The sequence below is a fragment of the Geotrypetes seraphini genome, chromosome 6, assembly GCF_902459505.1.
Source record: "Geotrypetes seraphini chromosome 6, aGeoSer1.1, whole genome shotgun sequence".
NCBI classification, from domain to species: Eukaryota; Metazoa; Chordata; class Amphibia; order Gymnophiona; family Dermophiidae; genus Geotrypetes; species Geotrypetes seraphini.
The window spans coordinates 9,169,261-9,187,512 of NC_047089.1; the positions used below are offsets into that span (position 1 = coordinate 9,169,261).

Below are 18,252 nucleotides of genomic sequence, written 5' to 3' on the forward strand. Positions count from 1 at the left end.
ACCACGGTGAGGCACAACCTTTAGAACAAAAAGGAGATCAGACAGCCTGAACTCATTAGTCTTCTCCAAATAATGGAGCAAGACCCTCTGGACATCCAATTTGCATAAGATCTGATCTCTGCGCTCTGAACCTGTTAGATGAAAAACAGGCAACCTAACCTCCTGGTTGACATGAAAGATCGAGACAACTGTTGGCAAGAAGGAAGGTACAGTACTGAGGAAAAACACCTGCATCTGTAATACAGAGAAAAGGTTCCCTGCACAAAAGAGCATAAAACTCCAAAATAAACCATGCTAAGACAATGGTGACCAGAAAAAAAACATCTTGATCGTTAGGTCTAGAAGAAATTCATCCTATAGTGGTTCAAAAGTAGCCTCACCAAGGCCCTACAAAACGATGGTAAGATTCCACGAAGGGAAAGAAAGACGCAATGGAGGACGCTGATGAAACCCCCCCACACACACACACACACACACACACACACCTGGACAGATTTGGAAGAACAGTAAAGCGAACTAGTGCCTCTCTGCACTCTAATACACAAAAGGCCTGCAACCTGAACTTTCAGGAGGCTACTGCCAGAATTTTATCTAAAACCCTACTGAAGGAAAGTCAGGACTACTGAACTGGGAACTTTCTCAGGCTCCACCTAATTCCTAGTACCCCACTGTGGAAAAGCCTTCTAGACTTTTGCAGAAGCAACCATAGGAGAGGGTTACTTCGAGCGCAAAGGAGTCGAGATAACTACCTCCGAATAACTGTGCATCATCAAAGGCTGAGTGCTCAAGAGCCATGCCGTAAGATCAAAATGCCATGGGTTCTCCATGGACACCAGTCCCTGACTGAGAAGATATTGATGAAAAGGGAGCTGGCCCAAACGTCCTCGTTGGTCGTCAACCCAAAAAAAAGGCATCCGGCCTTTGAGATCTCTACCGAAGCCAACAAGACCCTCTGGGGCAAATCCCAGCTCTTGCAAGATCAGAAAGAACGCTTCCTGCGAGAGGGACCATGGTTCTGAGATCAGGAACTGTCAGCCGAGGAAGACTGATGTAACACTGTCAACTCCAAGCCCTTAGGCTGCTGAGAAAGACAGAAGATGCGTTTCTGCCCAGTGGAACATGCCGATCTTCCTGGCCCGAAAGAGAGAAAGAAAACACTAGAGCTTCCTCATTATATGCATATGCCACTGCGGCAAAGAAACTTGCACCACTGGTCTTACTGCCAGAACTCTCAAGCAACCAGAAGAAAAAAAAAAAAGAAATACTGTAATACTTTAAATAAAAATGAAAATAAAATCAATTTCCTTTGTAAATTTAAGTGTAAACTTGGTAAGCCACACCTGAGTACGCCCACACTTTGCCTACTACATGTCTGGTAGTTTGTCTGGAACAGTTTATGGTATGGCATAGTATGGGGTAAAATATTAGTTAGACTCATTTTTAATAGTAACTCTCAAGCAACCAGAAATTACATTTATCTGGCATCGATCAATCCCTGAGAGTCTACTGTAATAAAAACAGCAGATAAGGAGGGAGCTATAGTTGTTTTAGATCAAGGGGACTATGAACAGGAAGCCCTACAACAATTGTCAGATATTAATACCTATGTAGAATTGGAAAGAGATCCAACCCCCAGTTTTCAGAAAGAAATTGAGTCAGTGTTGTTCAGTGCAGAAGAAAAAGGGGATCCTATCAGCTAAAGAATTGAGATTTTTAAATCAGAAGTATCTAGTTAGACCTATGTATTTATCAATTGTATTTTAATATTTTGTACACTTTATGTAAAATTTGAAAATAAAAAATAATGGGAAAAAAAAAAAGACCTTGTATATACTTTGTTCCAAAGATCCATAAAGACCTCCAGACCGCCAAATTGTGGCAGGAATAGGGTCTCTATTGGAACCATTATTTAAGTATTTGGGATATTTAAATATATTAATACCTAAAATTGAGGGCTCCTTTTACTAAGGTGCGCTAAGCGTTTTAGTGCATGCTAAATATAAGCGCACGCTAACCACGCGCTAACTGCTAACGCGTGCATGTTAAGTCTATGGACGCGTTAGCATTTAGCGCGCGAGTAGATTTAATGTGTGCTAAATGCATGCAAAAATGCATAGCATAGCGCACCTTAGTAAAACAGGGGATAAGTCTTACATAGGGATTCCACTGACCTGATCAATAAATTGGCTTTGATCAAGTTTCCAGAAGATAAATTCATTTATTTAGTTACTATGGACATAACAGCATTGTATACTAATATTTCATAAGAATTATTCATATGGGAAGGTGGAGTTTTTGATTCAATTTCTGGACAAATTTTATTTGCAGATATGGGGAACAGCAATGGGTGCCACATTGGCACCATCTATGGTATGTTTATGTCCAGATTTGAAGAATATTGTCTATCCCTCTGCACACTTTTGAGAAGGTGTGCAGATGATATAGGTTTATTTATCATATATTTTTTGTATGGGAGGGAATAAAGTGAGTTGGCAGAATTTCTTAAATGGATAATGAGTGATCAACATATTCAGTTTACAGCTAATTGGAATATAAGCACTATACAATTTTTGAATATACAAATACTATATGATAAAGGGGAATTTATTACCACCATTTTTAGAAAACATACGGATAGGAGAACACTGTTACATTTTTAGAGTTGCCATCTGTTTGCAATGAACTCCAATATACCTATGGGACAGTTTTTGCAATTAAGGAAGTTGTGTTCTACAAAGATGAGTTTATAGCTTAAGTTTATCAGATGGGACAGAAATTCTATGTAAGGGAATACCCTAAAAATATAGTACAGTCAGCATGTAAGTGAGCATACAATTCTCAACGGGAATGGCTAATGTGCTCTAAGGAAAAACAAGTGTCCAAAGATTTGACTTCTGTGTTACCATTTTCACAGAAAGCACAGTTACATACCGTAATAGGTGTTATCCAGGGACAGCAGGCAGATATTCTCAACATATGGGTGACGTCACCGACGGAGCCCATTAGCTGACATTTCACAAGCAGACTTGCTTGAAGACCTTCAAGCTTGTGATTGGCCCGTACGTGCCCCTCCCGCCCAACCTAGGGCATGCATCTCCTCAGCGTGGCCTCAGTTCAGATAGCTAGCAAAGAAGCCAACCGTGGGGAGGTGGGTGGGTTGCGAGAATATCTGCATGCTGTCCCCGAATAACACCTGTTATGGTAAGTAACTGTGCTTTATCCCAGGACAAGCAGGCAGCATATTCTCAACATGTGGGAGACCTCCAAGCTAACCAGAACGGGATGGAGGGAGAGTTGGCAATTTAGGAGAACAGATTTTGCAAAACGGACTGGCCAAAATGGCCATCACGCCTGAAGAAAGCATCCAGACAGTAGTGCGAGATAAACGTATGAACCGAGGACCAAGTGGCAGCCTTACAGATTTCCGCAATGGGAATCGAATGGAGGAAAGCAACAGACGCCGCCATCGCTCTGACCTTGTGGCCTGTGACTCGACCAGGCAGGGAGAGACCAGCCTGAGTGTAACAGAAAGAGATACAAGCGGCCAACTAGTTAGAAATGGATCGAAAGAGGAACAGCTAGGGAGCAGAACGATGAGGAGCGGTGTGCTTCAAGTAGAAGGCCAGCGCACGCTTACAATCAAGAGAATGCAGAGCCACTTCTCCAGGGTGAGAATGGGGCTTCGGAAAAAACACAGGAAGAACAATGGATTGGTTGATGTGAAACTCAGAAACAACCTTAGGCAAGAACTTAGGATGGGTACAGAGAACCACCTTATCATGATGGAAGACAGTGAAAGGTGGGTCTGCAACCAAGGCTTGAAGCTCACTGACCCGACGGGCAGAAGTGAGAGCAATCAGAAACACAACTGTCCAGGTAAGATACTTCAAGTGAGCCCGCGCTAGCAGCTCGAATGGGGGTTTCATCAAGCGAGCAAGGACCACGTTAAGATCCCAAACCACAGGAGGAGGTTTAAGGGGAGGATGAACATGGACAAGGCCTATTCATGAAGCGGGAGAACCACAGGATGAACAGAGATAGGCTTCCAGTCAATCGGCTGATGAAAAGCAGCAATGGCACTAAGGTGGACTCGAACTGAAGAGGACTTGAGTCCAGCGCTAGACAAGTGTAACAGATATTCCAGGACAGCAGATAAGGAGGCAGATAGTGGCTCCTGCTGCCGAGTAGCACACCAGGAAGAAAAGCGGGTCCACTTCTGATGGTAATATTGGCGTGGAGACCTTCCAAGATGCCTCCAGGACGTCCATCACAAGCTGAAGAACTGGAACGAGGGCATTAAGTCTCGAGGAACCAAGCAGTCAAGTGCAGAGACTGTAGGTTGGGATGAAGTAGAGAACCTCGACTCTGCGTAAGCAGAGAAGGAAAAACAGGCAGAAGAGGCGGCTCCCTGGAACTGAGTTGCAACAGAAGAGAGAATCACGGCTGTCGAGGCCACCAAGGAGCTATCAGAATCATGGTGGCACGCGTGGACTTGAGCCTGATGAGTCTTCAGAATCAGAGGGAAATGGAGGAAACGCATACAGAAACAGGTTCATCCAATCCAGCAGATAAGCATCCGCCTCGAGCCTGAGAGGGGTGTAAACCCTGGAGCAGAAATGGGGCAACTTGTGATTGAGAGGGGACGCGAACAGATCGACATCCAGAGTCCCCCAACGAGCAAACACCTGGCACAGGGTCAAGAAATGGATGGACCACTCGTGAGGCTGCAGAAGACGACTCAACTTGTCTGCCAGACAATTGTGCTGGCCCTAAATGTAGACCGCTCAAAGAAATATGTTGCGGCGGGTGGCCCAATCCCAGAGCCGCATCGCCTCTTGGCACAGGGACAGGGACCCCGTGCCCCCTTGTTTGTTGATATAATACATGGCGACCTGGTTGTCCGTGCGGACCAGCACCACTCGGTCACGAAGCAGGTGACAAAAAGCTTTCAGGGTGAGGAAAATCGATTGAAGCTCCAACAGATTGATGCGACAAAGGCGGTCGGCACTGGACCAAAGACCCCGAGTGTGAAGACCGTCCAGATGAGCCCCCCAAGCATAGGCTGACAAGTCCGTCGTCAGGACCTTCTGCGGAGAAGAGGCATGAAACAGAAAACCTCTGGAAAGATTGGAAGAGAGCATCCACCAACAGAGAGACTGCTTCAACAAAGGAGTCGCAACAATGAGTCGAGAGACAGGGTCCCGATCCTGGTTCCATTGGGACGCTAGAGTCCATTGAGGAATACGGAGGTGAAGTCTGGCAAAAGGAGTCACGTGAACCGTGGAGGCCATGTGCCCTAGGAGGACCATCAGGAGCCAAGCTGGGGCCTAAGACAGATGGGCCACCCTTCGGCATAAACGAACAAGGGCCTCCAGACGAGGCCAAGGTAAGAAGGAACGGAGACGAACCGTGTCCAGGACCGTTCCGACGAACTCCAGAGACTGGGACGGACAGAGGTGAGACTTGGGGAAGTTTACCTCGAAATCCAGACTCTGAAGGAGCAAGATGGTTTGAGTCGTCACTCGCAGAACTTCATGGTGAGAGGACGCTTTGATCAACCAGTCGTCGAGGTAGGGAAACACCTGCAGGCCGCGGAGACATAGGGCCGTAGCTACCACAACGAGACATTTCGTGAACACCCTAGGAGAGGCCGCTAGGCCAAAGGGAAGAACATGATACTGGAGATGGAGATCCCCACCCGGAATCTCAGATACCGGCGAAAGGCCGGGTGTATCGGAATGTGTGTGTATGCCTCTTTAGGTCCAGCGAGCACAGCAAGTCCCCCTCGTCCAAGAGGGGGTACAACGTAGGAAGGGTGAGCATCCTGAACCGTTCCTTGACCAGAAACCTGTTCAGAGCACGGAGGTCCAAGATCGGGCGCAGATCCCCCGTCTTCTTGGGTACCAGAAAGTACCAGGAATAAAATCTGGTATTCCACTGGTCCAGAGGAACCTCCTCGACCGCCCGAAGGCGAAAAAGGGCCTGAGCTTCCTGCAGGAGAGATAGCTGAGACCGGGCAGAAGGAAACGCTTTTGGAGGAAGGTCCAAGGGCATGTGACTGAAGTGAAGGGAGTATCCCTCCCGGATGATGGAAAGCACCCAACTGTCGGTGGTAAGACTTTCCCACTGGGTATAGAAATATTGGAGATGACCCCCAATGGGGAGGGGGGTAAGGTTCCAGGAGGAAGGGATCCCAAAGGCTCAGTCTGGAATTGTCAAAAAGACGGCCCAAACTTTGCCAGAGCCAGCGGCTGGGCCTTAGCCCGACGCTGCTGCTGTTGCTGCGGCCGCTTCGAAGGAGGCCAAGAGAACGCAGGGGTAGATTTCTGCGGATACCTCTGGGGAGGAATTTTGTATTGCTGAGACGGAGGGGTCTTCGGCTTAAGTCTCACCAAAGTAGCGGGTGAAAAGCGGGCCCCTGTCGCAGGTCCCCGGAACATCACAGGCCCCAATTCCAGAGACGAAGAATCACTCAAGGGAACCCTGCGAGTCTTGCGGGCTTGGCCCCGAGACACAAGAGAAGGACGCTCAGGCTGGTCAGACCAGGACTGGGTCGAGACCGAGATCAGAAACTTCGAGGTCGGAACCAGTTGGCTCACCACCGAGGAAAGCTGTGATATAAGGATAGCCTTAAGCATGTCCTCGAACATAAGCACCGAGACCAAAGGATGTTGGGTCACAGGTGTAGCAGTGCGCTTGCGAAAACGTCCACTAGGGGGCTCTGTCGGTGATGTCACCCACATGTTGAGAATATGCTGCCTGCTTGTCCTGGGATAAGGCAAAATATGTACATCATTTTGAAACAATGGTCTCATATTGAGATACAATGGATTTTCCAAGAACAGGCCTGATTTGCTTATAAAAGAGGTAGGAATTTAACTGATTATTTAGTGAATTCCATGTTAAAGGAGCCTCCAGATCAACGGATAAAGGAGGGAACATTTGAAATGTCAAAACCTTTTCCTATTGTATACTGTTGGGAGACACAAGAAGTTCAGATCCCTGGGACTTATCACATATCGTTTAACCCAGAGGACAGATTGTACCTCTTCTCGTATTGTATTAAATGTCCTTGTGATCTGTATTATATTGGTTGTACAAAGAGGAGTATCAAGATTAGAATAGTGAACAATTTGAGCAATATTCGATTGCAGAAACTAGAATGGTCCCTAGTGGAACATTGGTTATCTACTCAGCGCTCCCTGAAGGTTTTGCAGTTTACAATGCTTACATGGTTAAGGAACCCTAGAGGGAATAACATTGGCATTAAATTATTGCATTGTTAGCAACGGTTTATATTTCAGTGGAAAACGATCATACTAAATGGACTCAGAAGTAGAATAGACAAACAGAGTTGATTGGATACAAAGGAGTCCTCTTTCAGTGCTTAATGTTACCTCCATGTGGGGAACCAATGAGAGTTGAGAGTAGGTGTCATATGCCAAGATAGGAAGAACAAATGATTGAACTCTGAATTGGCGTCTTTTGTCAGTTATCGAGGAGAGGGTAGAAGGAATTCCCTTCTAGTGTGCCATGACAATATATATGAGAAGAAATATGAGATTATATTGAAGAATTTTATTTAATATTTTTATAGTTTGTTTCAGTTTCCCCTAATGAAGCCTGATAAGGAGAAACCAGGATCCCAGTCTTTTTTAAATATGGATACACAAAGGTGAAGGCATTATGAACTTTTGAAGATTAAGAAAGCATCGCAGGAAGACACCACAGTGAATTATTTGTTCATTGAAGAAAAGTGCAAATTCATAATTAGAACATATAAGTTCATTTTTTCTTCTCTTGCCAATCCTTTGAGATTTAAACTGTGACCTGAGAATGGATTCTTTTCAGGAAAAGTGCGATGATCAAAAATGGGTGATTTTGTTGCCATACAACAAATTACGAGCAATTGGAAAGATTGGAAGAGACTTAACTATAGTTTTTTGGTGGAATTCCTTGTGTCATATGTATAAAATGGAAAGAACACAAGCCACTCAGAAAGCGTATTTTAAGAAATTTCATGAGACTTGGGAGCCATTAACAAAATATTGTAATGTCTAAATATTGAGGTTTTTTTTCCCTTTAAAAATGCACATCCGGGAGGAGGGGGGTCTGGTATGATAATGAATTTTGGTATATAGGTATGGGGTACACGATAGATATTTTACGTGTTGGAAATTGTGATTGATTAGGGGGGAGGGGGATTAATTCTGTAATTGACATTAATAGAATATTAAGTGTGGTATTTGAGAATAAAATGATGCATTTACTGTTACACTTATTGTATGTTTTAAAAAAGAATTGGAAAAAAAAAGGGTGATTTCTCACAACTGTTGAAAAATTAGTACTTATGAGCTACTAAGTAACCATTTTCTGAGCACTATATAATTTAAAATATAATTTTATATAGACTTTGTTGAATAATGGTAAAAATGAGAAATGAAATGTTCTGGGATTAAGGAACTGAAGTAAAATATCTTTTTAATATATATAATTTTTTTTATTCATTTTTACATATTACAACAAGTGTAACAGAAAAAGACATATCTTATAAATACACACTTGATTTTCCTTAATAACACATTTAAAATACAACATATCATTCTATAATCATATTCTGTAATGTTCATAATTCTTTTTCTAGAATAGATTACATTTTTGTTTCAAATCAATTAGTACATCAAGTGACGCAGGCTGCCATTGATCCAATCATTTTGTCAGATCATGGTGGGGTATGGATTGAAATTGAAGTGGCAGGTCAAGATATGACTAGACCTGTATAGAGATTTGATAATACATTGCTTGCTGATCCAAAGTTTTGTGAGATTCTTCTTTTGAAAATGAAAGATTACTATCAACTTAATGACACGGATGAAATCTCTAGGGAAGTTTTAAGGGATGCTTTTAAAGCATCTATGAGAGGACAAATTATTTCTTATTCAGCCCATCTTAGAAAACAGGTTAAAAAACAATTTTTTGATTTAGAGAAAGAAATTAAATCTTTGGAATTAAAGTTAATAGAAAAGTGGGATTATTCTACACAACAGGATCTTTTAAAAGTCAAAGGTAAATATGAGATTTCATCTAAAGTGATAAGGAAAGATTTATTCTCTCAGCAGGCTTTGTATTATGGAAATTCAAATAAGGCGGGAAAATTATTGGCAAATTATCTTACGGTGAAGTAAAATATCTTGTGTCATATGCCTTACAAGATACACATCTTGGATTACAAAGTTCTTACCTCAAACTGAAATCCTTCCATAAGTGCAATGGCCTTCAAGATTTTAGATGAGACTGTGGTTGCTAGCATATAAACGTTCTTCACATTTGCTTCCTTTGTACGGTTCTTCTTCCAACATGCAAACATCCACCATCCAAGCAAAGCTGCCAGCTCATTTCCTGTAAATACTTTCCAACGGCCGCTAAACAAACAAATAAAAAACCCCCAAAACAAACAAGACAGACATTTCTGTGTCATTAACATGCTTCACTGGACAATTTAGCTATGTAATGGCTTCAGAATGGTTCAACTGAAACTTGTCTCTTCCCAACATGTACTCCTGGCAGAAATTTGTGAGTCAAGTCTAAGCCAGCACAGGAGGAGGAAATGACCTACTGTGCAGCGGGTTACTTCCTCTTTTACTGCCTTTGTCGGCATTAAATTCTGCACAGCATATGCATAATACTATGTGTCTTGAGGGGGGTGAGGAATTCTGCACTTGCAGAATTCCACCAAGAGTAAATATGGCATGCACTTTTAGTCTCCAAAAAAAAAAAAAAAAAAAAGCAACACTCTTATTAGCAAGTTTAGTTCAAGGTAGGACCATGTTGCATAAATTCAACTTTTAAAATTCATAAGCATTATTTGGTACCTATTCCCTTGCTGCCTTCACAAATACTTCACTTTTATTAATTTACCTATCTGCCCTTCGTGAAACACAGCAAAACACTGTACAACAATACATGAATGTACTAGTGCTACAATCATATCTGTTCTACTTGAAATGTAATGTAGTCTTATTCAAAAATAAACACATGCATTAGGGTTCATGTACAGCTAAAGCTGATGTAGCTAAAGAAAATTTATTACTATTGTTAATATTCTTGATATACTGCTTTTCTGCGGTACAACCAAAGCAGTTTACATCTTATATATATAGGTACTTTTATCTGTCCCTAGTAGGCTTCACAATCTAAATTTTGGGCATAATGGACCACTGGTCTAACCCAGCAGCGGCAATTCTTATGTTCTTATGTTGTACTGGGGCAACAATTAATATTTACACACAGCAAAACACAATATAGCTATAAATATAATCAGCATAGTCAAAGCCATAAGCAGGTGTTCTCCAAGGACAGCAGGACATATGTTTTCACCTGTGAATGGCATCATTAACGGAGCCCTGGTACAGATGTTGCCCTTTGTTCTTATTTATTCTAGCAATTTGTGGCACATGTCTTCCTGCCTGCTCAACTCAGATTTAACCCCCCCCCCAAAGAATTCAACTCCTGTCTTCTTTTTATATATATATATATATATCTTTATATATATATCTTTATATATATATATCTTTATTCTTTTTTTTTTTATTCATTTTTAAACTTTCATCAAGTGTACAAAATTCATAATAAACACTATTAATTAGACCACTTGGGGGCGTGGCTTGGAAGCGCAGCTGGATGGTTGAGTGCTGAGTGAGCTCTGATATCACAAGCTTTCTGAAGGAAATAATAAGTCACTAATTTAGTTTTATTTTAGTGATTTCAAGTCTGGTTATGGCTACAAATAAACAGATGAAGAATGAAGGAGCTAACACAAGTGGTGGAGGTGTTAAAAGATCAAAGCTGGATCCTGCGAAAGTGCCTCTGCCAAAAGAGGATAATGGTGATATTTCTGCTCAACTGAAACTAATAACTGAGATTGTTTCTGACAACGCTAAAAATCTGAAGGAAGTGAAAGAAGAAATGAAAAGTCTCACAGCAAGAATGGAAAGATTTGAACTAAAAACGGACCAGATGGAAAAAAGAATGTCAGCAAATGAAGCTGAGTTAAAGAAATGTAAAATGTATAAAGAAAAAGTGGAATTTCTCTCTAAAGAAATGGAAGATATTATTAACAGGGAAAAACGGAATAATTTCCTGAAGGTGTTGAAAATAATGATGCCATCACCTTTCTTGTACAGTTTCTTCCTAAGATTTTACCACTCAAATTAAAATTTCCTTTAGAGTTTGAAAGAGCTCACAGGATTCCTGTTAGAAGAGTTGGCAAGGATTTAAGACCACGTCCTTTGATTTTTAAGCTGTTAAGGCACCAACAGGTGATGGAAATCATAAAGCTTGCAAAGGAAAATAAGAACTTAAAATGTCAGGACGCAAAAATTCACATAGTTCCAGATTTTGCTAAGGCCACTGCTGATAAGAGGAAAAAAATGTTGGATTTACGGCCACAAATGAGGCAATTAGGAGCTAAGTTTGGCTTATTATACCCTGCTATAATGAGGGTAACCTATGCCAATAAAACCATGAATTTTGATTGTCCTGACAAATTGAAAGACTTTTTAGATGATTGTGAGCATCTGATGATATCATAAGATGAAGATAAAAAGTTCCGATGGACTTGTACTTTTTTATTTGAAGGATTGAAAAGAAAAGAAGTAAAAAGGAAGTAAAAAGATAAAGTTAAGATAGGTTTATATTTTATGTTTGGAGAAATGGAATCCTTTTTGAATTCAACTGAATTAACTGTCCTCAAACACACAGTAATATTAGTTAACATTCTATTTGGAATACTTGCAAAGAAGATGGAGGAAGATATGTAAATTAGAGAATTTCTTTCTGTGCAGATTCTATTATATCATCTTGTTCTAAATGTGCCATATGGTATGAGTGTGCCATGTTTTTAATAAAAACGCTGAGGTTTTATTTAGGAGCATATAGGAACATTCTTAGGAATCTACAAAGAAAAACTTTACATTGTGCTTCTTACTTGGAGAATGGTTCCTGGCAATTCATAATGCTATGTTGCAGCAGTGCTGGAAGAGCCCAAATGATCGGTGAAAAATAAGATGGAACTACAGCAACAAACAGGGAATATTCTGAGTATCTCTCAGTTTTTGAGATGAAAAAGTGGGGGAAAATACAATGATATGGAAAGTGTTTAGTTGTTTTAGTATCATTTGCTGCTTTGCTTTCTTTTGTTTTATTTTTAGTTTATAGTCTCATTAGGGTTTATATGAGATAATGGTTTAGTCCAAGGATTGCTTCTTTACTTCCGGGTCACAGAAAACAAGGAAGTATTACAAGTGCATTAGAATTTGAAATATATTAAGGACACTGCATGTTTGTTCTTTGGACAGCATTTTATGAAGAGTTAGATGAGAATTCTGATAACATTTTTGTTTTTTGAGAGATGTGTATTATATAATTATTCTGTTCATTATATTGAGGAATCTATGTTATAGATGGGAAGATGATATCATTTTGTGGTAAGAGTTTAAAAGAAGATAACACATATTAGTTAATTAAAATAAGATGCAAAAGATGGTATTATATTAGGGAGGAAATGAATTGAGAGAAATAGGTTTCCTTATTTCAAATGAAATTAATTAATTTAACTTATCTTTGTAGTTTTAAGAAGAGTTAATTTGAGAGATGAGTCTTTAATAATCTAATATATATGTCATTTCATTTGAATGAAATTAAAATGTATGAGATGTAGTATAATGATTTTTATGTCTTGTTTAAGGATATGTAATAATCGCTGATTAATGAATGATATATTCACTCAATTCTTTTTTGGCTTATTATATTGATATAATTATTTGCAATATTTAAGCTTGTGGGGTACATCTCAGAACTTACCATCAAATGTGCGTTTTCAAGTTCTCAATGATGAATAAGGGTGGGGGGTGGGATAGGGAGGGTTGGGGTTACAGTTATAAGGTTTTGTATAAAAAATTAGAATTTTGGAAAATGATGCATATTCAGGAACTGTGGAACAATTTGATTTACTTATTTTTGTTAGATTATTCTTATAAAAAAGGTTATGAGTAACTTTAAAATTTTTTCTTTAAATGTGAATGGACTCAACCATCAGGTTAAAAGGAATAAAATATTAGCATTCTTAAAAAAGCAGAATGCGGATATTTATTACATCCAAGAGACTCACTTGTCTATATTAGAATCAAAAAAATTGGAAAAAAATTGGGTGAAACATTGTTTTTTTGCTCCTGCTGATGGGAAAAAGGCAGGGGTAGCTATTCTTATTAATAAGAAATGTACTGCTAATTTTAAAATGGTAGGTTCAGATCCAAAGGGAAGATGGGTCCATGTAGAGATGAGAATGGGAAATAATACCCTGGCTTTGTTTAATTTGTACGCCCCTAATTCGAATCAAAATGAATTCTTTAAGATAGTACAGAGATTGTTACTCCCACTGGCTGCTTCCAAATTGGTTGTGGCTGGAGATTTTAATGCTGTTATGGATCCATTATTAGATAAAAAACCTTGTAGAGATATAAAATCATTAGGGTTAGACAATTTGGTACATTCATGTGATTTAAAAGATATATGGCGTATTCTTCATTTTAATGATCGGGAATTTTCCTTTTATGAACTTGTGAACAAGTCTTTTTCTAGAATTGATTATATTTTTGTTTCAACTCATTTAGTTCAACAAGTGTTAAAAACTTCTATAGACCCAATTATTATATCTGATCATGGGGGTGTATGGATAGAGCTTCAAATAGATCAGCAAGAGTATAGTAGACCTATTTGGAGATTTGATAACACATTGCTTGTTGATACAAAATTTTTAGATGAATTAAAATTAAAAATTAATGAATATTTTCAAGATAATTTATCAGACGAAATTTCAATGGAAAATATTTGGGATGCTTTTAAGGCTACTTTAAGAGGTAATATTATTTCTTACTCTGCTTATATTAGGAAATAAATTAAGAATCAATATTCTAAGTTAGAAAGAGAAATTAAAGTTTTGGAAGATAAATTGATAAATAAATGGGAACATGACACTTTACAAGATTTATTAAAAGCAAAAGGTAATTATAATGAATTAGCGTCAAAATTGATAAGGAAGGACCTTTTTTATCAACAAACTTTGTATTATGGAAATTCAAATAAGGCGGGTAGGTTATTGGCGAATTACCTTAAAGCAAAGAAAAGAAGAACAAAAGTTATTGCAATTAAAGATGAGAAAGGTGAGATGCATTCCCAAATTGAGAGCATTTTAAGTAAATTTTTAAAGTTTTATAAAGAACTATACTCTTCTGAATCTTATGAGGGTAAAGAGAAGGATGGTATAGATTTTTTAAATTTAATTATTGGTCCGAAAGTTCCTGATCATATAAAAAGGAGTTTAGATGAGCCTATATCATTAAAAGAATTAGAAACGGCATTGAAATCTCTTAGAGTTGGATCCGCTCCAGGTGGGGATGGATTTACAGTGGAATTTTACAAATCATTTCAAGTTTCTCTATTACCTCAATTATTAAATTTATTTAAATCCCAATTGTCTAAGGGATGTATTACAGGTACTATGGCGGAATCAGTAACAATTGTTTTGCCAAAGCCAAATAGAGATCCTACTTTGGTTGCAAATTACAGGCCCATTTCATTAATAAATGTGGATGGTAAACTTTTGGCCAAGATTTTGGCTTTACGATTAGCTAAGGCTCTCCCTTTTATCATTGATATGCATCAAACTGGTTTCGTGGCAAAAAGACATTCCTCTGATAATACTAGATTGGCTTTTCATATGTTAAATTTATCTAAAGAAATTGCAGATCCGGTTTTTTCCATTTCTTTAGATGCGGAAAAAGCATTTGACAGAGTTGAATGGTCTTTTATGTATCAAGCACTTGGTTGGTTTGGTATTGGTCCGGGATTTATTCAAATGATTCAAGCTTTGTATAGCTCCCCTTCTGCAAGATTGTACATTAATAATAGTTTCTCTGATCGGTTTACTTTGCGGAGGGGGGTTAGACAGGGTTGTCCGTTATCTCCTTTGCTTTTTGATATTGTATTAGAACCCTTGTTATTGGCCATTCAACAAGCAAAGGGGATACAGGGTATTCTCTTTTCTGATAGAGAATATAAAGTTTCAGCATATGCGGATAACATATTGCTGTATTTGAGGAATCCTGAATCTACCATTCCATGTTTATTGGAGTTGATTGATACATTTGGAAAATTTTCAGGATATAAAATCAATTGGAATAAGTCTGAGATTCTTCCTCTTAATGTACATTGTACTAAAGGTTCATTTGATGCTTTTTCATTTACCTGGAAAGAAGAGGGATTAAAATATTTAGGTATAATGATAAAAAAGACGCTGGAAGACACTTTGAAAGAGAATGAAAAACTTTTATTAAAAAAAATAACAGAAGTATGTGAGCATTGGAATCCGTTACATCTTTCATGGTGGGGGAGAGTGCAAACAATTAAAATGATGATTCTGCCTGTAGTTTGTTACCAAATGAGTATGATACCAATATTTTTTCAGGGGTCATTTTATAAAAAACGTAATGGTATTCTTATGAAATTTATTTGGCTGGGTAAAAGACCTAGGATTGCTCTAGTATCTCTACAAAAGCCAATTGAGGAGGGAGGGGTTAAATTTCCAAACTTTTATAGGTACCATCAAGCCTATATTTTAAGCCAGGGTATGTATTGGATCCTCCCAGAACTCTATGATAATGCTCCAGATTGGTTATATTTGGAGTGGCGTCTTATGTTTCCTTTACATTTAGTTCATGTTGTTAGTATAAAAATGCCTAGAAGATATAAACAGAACAGAATTTTGATTGATACATGGAAAACTTTGAGATACATTAGTAATCTAACATCTATTCCAATAAGCAAATCAACAAATCAATCTTTATGGATAAACTCCAAGATTCGAATTGGCGGAGCTCAAATCTTATGGAAACACTGGATTATAGCAGGCATAAGAACTTTAAATGATGTTATTTTAAATGGTAAACTGCTTGACTTTTCACAGTTGCAAATTAGATTTGGTCTTGATAAATCACAAAGTTTTAAATGGTTGCAGCTGAAGCAGGCTATTCAGGTGGGGTTCCCTGAATGGAAAACTCTTAATACTCAATATAGTTTGGAGTTCCTATGTTTCCAGGCTGATTTCATGGGACACCTAGCCGCACAGTGGTATAAATTATTATCTGGATTTTTAAATAAAAAGCCAAAAACTGGTCTGAGAGACATTTGGAGCATTGAGATTAAGCATAATATTTCTGCTTCTCAATGGCCACGAATTTGGTCTTAGAGAATGAGATGTACAGTGTCAGCATCTATGAGACAAACTTGGTTCTTTTTATTACATAGAGCTTTTTGGACCCCAGTTCGTTTACAAAAGTTGGATAGCTCTAAATCTAATAGATGCTGGCACTGTAATCTAGAAGTGGGGACATTGGATCATCTAATTTTTTATTGCCCCTGCATTAGGAATTTTTGGAATTCAATTTGGTCTCAAATAAATTGCTTATTGGAAAATCATGTGGAAATATCATATGATACTGTTCTGTTCGGTATGTCTATGAGGAAAAAAAGTCAATTATCAGCACATAATAATAAGCTTTTGATGATAATGACGGGTGTTGCTATGCAACATATTACTAACAACTGGAAAAATTATAGTAATCTCAATTATACGTTTTGGTGGAATTCCCTGTGTCATATTTACAAGATGGAAAGAGCAATTGCAATACAGAAAGGAAGTTATAAAAATTTTTTAAAGATACGGAGACCGATGGTTGATTTTTGTAGTGAATAGGCATCATTTTTCTTTGATAATATACATAGGGGGGTGGGGAGATTGGAAGATAAGATGTAGCAAAATTGAAATTTTGAAGGAATATGATAGTTTTAATGATTGTATAGAAAGATGGGAGGGGGGAGGGTTTTTAATTAATTTACATATTAAGAATATAATGTATGATGTGCAAGTGTTATACGATAGTATTTCATGTTGTTCTTTTTGTGCACTTGATGTAAGTTTGAAAAAGAATAAAGAAATTAAAAAAAAAAAATTAGACCACTTGAATATCTTATCATTGTATCTTATAAATATAAATGCCACTCTCCCCCCCCACCCTCCCTCTAAGCCCATTATTCATTATAAGATCATAAACCCTCCTATTAAACCCTTCCCCTCTTTCAACACTAAGCGGTGTATAATTAATAGAAAAATGGCATTTAATCATGACAAAAAGATGTTAATGGCTCCCATATTTTAATAAAACTTTTTTTAAATCTTTCAACAAGTGTACAAATTAAAACCATACATAGTCCTGAAAGCATCACTTGGAAATCTATCAAGAAAAACAACAACTGTATATATATATAAACCTTTAACCCACCCCCTCCCCTTTATTATTATTAACATACACAATATAATAAGAACCCTTCAACTCCTGTCTTCAGAAAATACATGTTACAGTCGAGAACTTCACTTTATCTGAGAACAAGCACGACAGTATGTAGTCACACATTAGAATCTTTGCTACCAGGCTCATCAAAAACATCCATACATACACAGAGGAAAACAATAGTCTTGGCATACACACATAAACACAGGAAAACAATAGTTCAGGCAGCTTGCTCCATAAGTTTTCAGCCCGTTTTTAAGAGAGACAGAGCTTTACATTGAGGTACGGTATTAAAGGCCAGTGCAAATATCTAAGTATTGATCCTTTTCTTGAACATAGAAAAGGAGGGGGGTCGGTGTACGTCAGGGTTGTCCTGGGATTTTCCACAGGAACTCGTTGCAGCCATTTTTTCAGAACTGGACCATCAGTGATTAAGGTAGGCCCCAGGGAAGTCCTACACTGCTTCTCTAAGGAAGGGAGGGAGGGGGCCATGCAGAGATTCTACAGCAGGGAAGGAAGGAAGGGGCGCGCAGTGATTCTACAGCTGGATGGCAGCCGGGACAGGACCCGACACCTCACCCCAGGAAAGGGAGATATGGCTCCTGTCCCAGCTCAATACACCATTGGACCACCAAGATTTAAGGGGAACCATCTTTTATCCCCTATCCACATGCCTCACCGGCAGAACGCCGCCTACATACTTTGGACTGTAGAAGAGCTCTGATGCTTTAGCTTGAGCAACTGCAGCTATTCATCATATGAATCAGCTTTTTATCATCAAAACCGGTTTCACCAGCTTCTAAACAAACCACCTCTATGTGGATTTTCCATTGCATTCAATTCTGCT

The 18,252-nt window shown here is 38.7% G+C and overlaps 1 protein-coding gene across 1 annotated transcript in view; it reads right to left on the minus strand.

Annotated features, from left to right (window-relative positions):
• Positions 1–18,252, minus strand: part of PGM2L1 (phosphoglucomutase 2 like 1) — a 148,223-nt gene that overhangs the window by 46,964 nt on the left and 83,007 nt on the right. Inside the window, 1 exon segment of the mRNA XM_033948576.1 lies at positions 9,242–9,422. Within this exon segment, the coding sequence (XP_033804467.1) occupies positions 9,242–9,422 (181 nt within the window).